The following is a 4399-nucleotide window of genomic DNA, read 5'->3' as shown; positions in this document are numbered from 1 at the left end:
TTCATAATATTTGCAAACCGGAGTTCGAAGTTACCCAACTGTGGCCGAAAGAAGGGCGAGCAAAGATCTTGCACCAGCGACGTGCAGCCCTGGAACAAGACGAGGTCACGCACGCACGTACGCGGAGCAGCTCAGTGTCCCTGTCCTGAGGTCCCGTTAAGCCCCATAAAATTATGTCCCTAGGCCCGCTCCCACCCACTTTGAACACCTGTCCTCGTCCGCGCTGAACTCTGTTGGCTTGGTCGTCGGCGCGTGGCTGCAGAATGGAACTCAACGAAAACTTGGAAGTGTTGAAAGAAGCCTGGCTAAACTCGTCTTGCGACTCCCGTGAACGCCCCGCGCCGCCACGCCGAGAGTAAGTAACGTCCTGTCCCGCCGAACTCCTCATTTTGGCCGGCGCCGGGCTCCTCATGGCCTGAGGTGGTGCGCTTATATCAATCTACACGCAGAGGGGCGCGCAGCGCCCGACAGACCGACGACTGACCCCCTCGGTCTGGAGCCCCTCCCCCCCTCCCGGACTGTTGCAGAATTCCAGCCGGGTGCTGAAGTGCGCATTGACGCGAGCACCGTCCGCCGCCGGAGGCGAGCGTGGGCCGACGGCCTGCGCCGCAGCACCGCACTCGCCCGGAACTGCCGAGCCCCAGGCTCCGAAGCTAATCTGTTGGCCGGGCCGTCGTCTGAAGCCCTCCCTGTCGGCATGGCCAGCCACGTGGGCTTTATTAATGGCGCCGGACCTGGCGCCGGCCGCGCTCGGCTCCCGTACGGCTCCGGTGCGCTCAAACGTGGAAGGCGGCGCCTCGGAGGTCAGCCAGACGCTGATGTCATGTACTCTACCCCGTCGTGTCGCCGGGCCACGGTCACGTCTGGTCCATTAGCAGACCGAGATTTGACTCAAAACGTGCTACATTCGCTAGACGGGTGATCAAGTTCATGACGCTCAGTGAGACGCGATGGTTCTACGAAGGCCCGTCGGTCGGAGAAAACTCCCCTGCTTACCGTTCAGGGCGCTCACTCGACGTCGGTATGGGCGCACGCGCCATTTATGCAAATGGTTTCTGATGAGAAAGGCGCATGAGCCTGACGTGTAACGAAAATAATTCTCATTCATTGCGATAGTTTAGCATTTATATCTGCGTGCTACGCCGCTCAGAACACTGTATTGAACGCTCGCGGCACTCGGCCGTGGGGGTCTCAAGAAGTTTGCATTCGAGATCTGGAACAGTTCCAGAATTTTCAGCACGTAACAAGTGAGCAACTTGGGTTCGAAGACGCTGTTCAAACTGTAATAGCGAGACTGCAGCGAGCCGAGTTTTGAAGGCTGCTTCTAGACCGCGGGGTCATGACGCCTCCAATGGACATGAGATGTCGACACAGCTACGCGCTCGTGCCAAGTTCGAGAGGCAGATGGTACGGTCAGGGTCGATGCCACCAGCGGCAAGGACGGCATCCGACCATCTTACCATTTCCTCAAGGGCGAACGTACTTTTGGATATATTTAGAGGTGAACATGTCTTAAAGCCTCCCGCTGAAATTTCAGCAGGCCCCAGATGAGCGAGCCGGAACACTCTTTGAATCCAGGACGGGACTTGGGACACGTAGGAGACAATTCTACCCGTAATATGGTCCTAGGTGGCCAACAGCATGTCTCTATTCGCTGACAGGGTGCCCAAATAATTCGAAGGACACCGCGTAAAAACGCAATAATCCCCCAACAGGTCGAGAGTGGGCCCGATTAGAGCAGCCGAGGGCTCCAACCGACCAACAGCATGATGTGCAAAGCATAGTTCATATATATATATATATATATATATATATATATATATATATATATATATTCGCCCTCTGGTGTAGCGTCACCGACTGTTTCAAGGTAACAAGCAAGCCTGGGGCATCTAACCTGTGTACAAATTTTTCTCTGCTTGTCTTTTGCCTTCCTTTTGCAAAAGAAACCCGCGTAGTAGTACGTATATATATATATATTATATATATATATATATATATATATATATATATATATATATACACATATTACTGTGGGTTTCCTTTGCAAAAGGAAGCAATATATATATATATATATATATAATATATGCATATTACTACGTGGGTTTCTTTTGCAAAGGAAGACAAAACACGAGGGGAAAACTTTATGCGCAGGCTAAGATGCCCCTGGCTTGCTTGTTCCCTTAAAACAGTCGGTGACGCTACCCCAAAGCGCGGGTAACGCCGACTGATGTTCCTTCCGTACGGAAGCTGAGACTGATCCGTGGACGGTGCGCAGGCGAGCACTTCTCAAAAGCCCGCAGCAGAGGCTGTTCAGCATTCCGCTCCACCCACCACACACCGCCGACAGCTGGCGGCCGTATCTCTCTGTAATCGATCGGAGTGAGTGCCGCTATCGCTGCCGACACGCTGACGCCGCCGCTCGAACTCTTCCCGAGCCGCCCGCCCGGCCGAGGAGCCGGAGCCGGCCGTGTCTAATCTCGAGCCGGCGGAGTGCGTCTGTCGGCCGGGCGCGGGGGCGGCCGCTGAGCTCAGTCGGCGCACGGCCGGTGACCCGAGGCGCGCCTGGTCGGCCCGGCCGGCGCCCTCTCGGCGCCCCCTGGCGGCGCGTCGGGTGCCGAGGGCGCGGCGGCACGCTGCGCCGGCCGTCGGCGGCAGCCCTCGAGGACATCCCCGTCACCGGCCGGTGCGAGCCCGACCAGCTGGGTCGGTCGATAGTCCGACCGGTCAGGGGCCGCCGAGGCGCCTCCTCTCGCGCAGATCGCAGCACACAGAACGCACACAGCCAGCCAGTAAATGGACGCTTTATTGGCAAAAATATGTACCAAAGCAAGCACGACACACTCGGAGCCAGGCGGAGCAGCGCGCGGCGGTGGACGCGCCACCGTTTGTACACAATGCGCCTACGCCACAGAAACGGATAATCTCTAATACACCCCACGGCCCTAGGCAGCATGCATGCCTGCGGTGAATAAGCGATCAGCCACTATCACCGGCACAATGTTGTGAAAACAACAGACTTGGAGCAATCACGTTTGGTTCACACCTGTGGTCCCCGGACAGAGCCGGCGCGCGTGCGCTTTGCGCCGCGACACGGAACACGCTCCCTGCACACCGACGCTCAGCGGCCGAGGCATCGCTTCATGGCCGAATCAAGACATGATAATGCCAGATAACAGAACGGCACCGGCGACAGCTGGCTTGGCCTCAGGAGGCAGCCCACCGACGGACAGACTGAATGGACAGCTAGACACAGGCCGAACACCGCCCACCTAGCCCACGGACAGATGGACAGCCAACCGGACAGTCAACCGGACAGCGGGGACAGCAGCTGGTCAGTCAACGAACAGATGGGATGGCAACAGGACAGCCACCGTCCAGACAAAACCAGAGCAAGACGGCGGCCCGTTGGATGGGACGGATACGGCCCGCTTCGTCGAACAGGATGCCCGGCCAGTCGACACACACACACGAGCGCGCGCAAGCGCGGCCACTGCCCGCCAGCCGCCAGCCTCCAGCCTCCAGCCGACGGTCTGCCGACGACGCCGGGGGAGCCGACGGAGTACCGGCTGGGGCCGCTTCACGCCGCTCCAGGCCATGTTTACCCGCCGGCCGCAGACAATAAGCCGCCGGCTGCAGCTGGCGCGATAAAAAAGCGCGCGCCCGAGGCGGCCCAGACGGAGCGGAGGCGGCGAGCCGGCGCCTAATGAGCGCATAAATCTCGGCAAAAGTGTAAACAGAGCGGCGAAGAACAACGGGCTGCGCATCACCCGGAAAGCGGGCTCGCAGAGCGACGGACACGCAGACGTCTGGAGGCGGCGTGCACGAACGCGATCAGGCCGCCCCGAACACGGACGAGACACACTGGACCAATCAGAAAAGATTTCGGCGATTGCATGCACAATTATTGATGTACATTCCGACACGGGCTCTGAGAGCGTGCAAAGACCCCTGACTAGAGTTCGGCGCGCCGTGCCTTGATCCTGCACAGTCGCCTGCGCGCCGGGCAGCGAGCTCAGCGCCGTGACGTCACACGCGGTGTTGTGTTCCCCGCCGCAGCACGTGGCAACGGACGCCGCCCGGGCGGCCACACTGAATACGGTATCACATTGAGGCGTCCTGCCGCCGGAGATCAGCAGCGCGCCGTCACACCTCTGTGCCGTCTTCGCCCTCGTCCTGTAGGACGGCCGTCGGACCGCCGCCGTTCAGCTGCGGCTTGGGCAGCACCGGCGGCGACACCTTTTTGGGCTTGAGCGGCGGCTGCGGCCGCGGCCGCGCCGCCGGCGCACCGTTGAACGGTGGTGGTGGTGGCGGCGGCGGCGGCGGCGGCGTCTCGTCCGCCTCCTCGGGCACCTCACGCAGCGGCTCGATGAGATCGGTGCTGAGCGAGCGCTGGCGG

The 4399-nt window shown here is 59.8% G+C and overlaps 1 protein-coding gene across 1 annotated transcript in view; it reads left to right on the top strand.

Moving 5' to 3' along the window:
• The first annotated feature begins 722 nt into the window (after positions 1-722).
• Positions 723-4399, top strand: part of LOC119108390 (serine/threonine-protein phosphatase 6 regulatory subunit 3) — an 8038-nt gene continuing 4361 nt past the window's right edge. The window contains exon 1 of the mRNA XM_037231965.1: positions 723-803. Within this exon, the coding sequence (XP_037087860.1) occupies positions 723-803 (81 nt within the window). The remainder of the gene's footprint in view (positions 804-4399) is intronic.

The sequence above is a fragment of the Pollicipes pollicipes genome, unplaced genomic scaffold, assembly GCF_011947565.3.
Source record: "Pollicipes pollicipes isolate AB1234 unplaced genomic scaffold, Ppol_2.1 Scaffold_6686;HRSCAF=7923_pilon_pilon_pilon, whole genome shotgun sequence".
In the NCBI taxonomy this organism is placed as follows: domain Eukaryota; kingdom Metazoa; phylum Arthropoda; class Thecostraca; order Pollicipedomorpha; family Pollicipedidae; genus Pollicipes; species Pollicipes pollicipes.
This window is presented reverse-complemented; position numbering and strand designations above follow the sequence as displayed.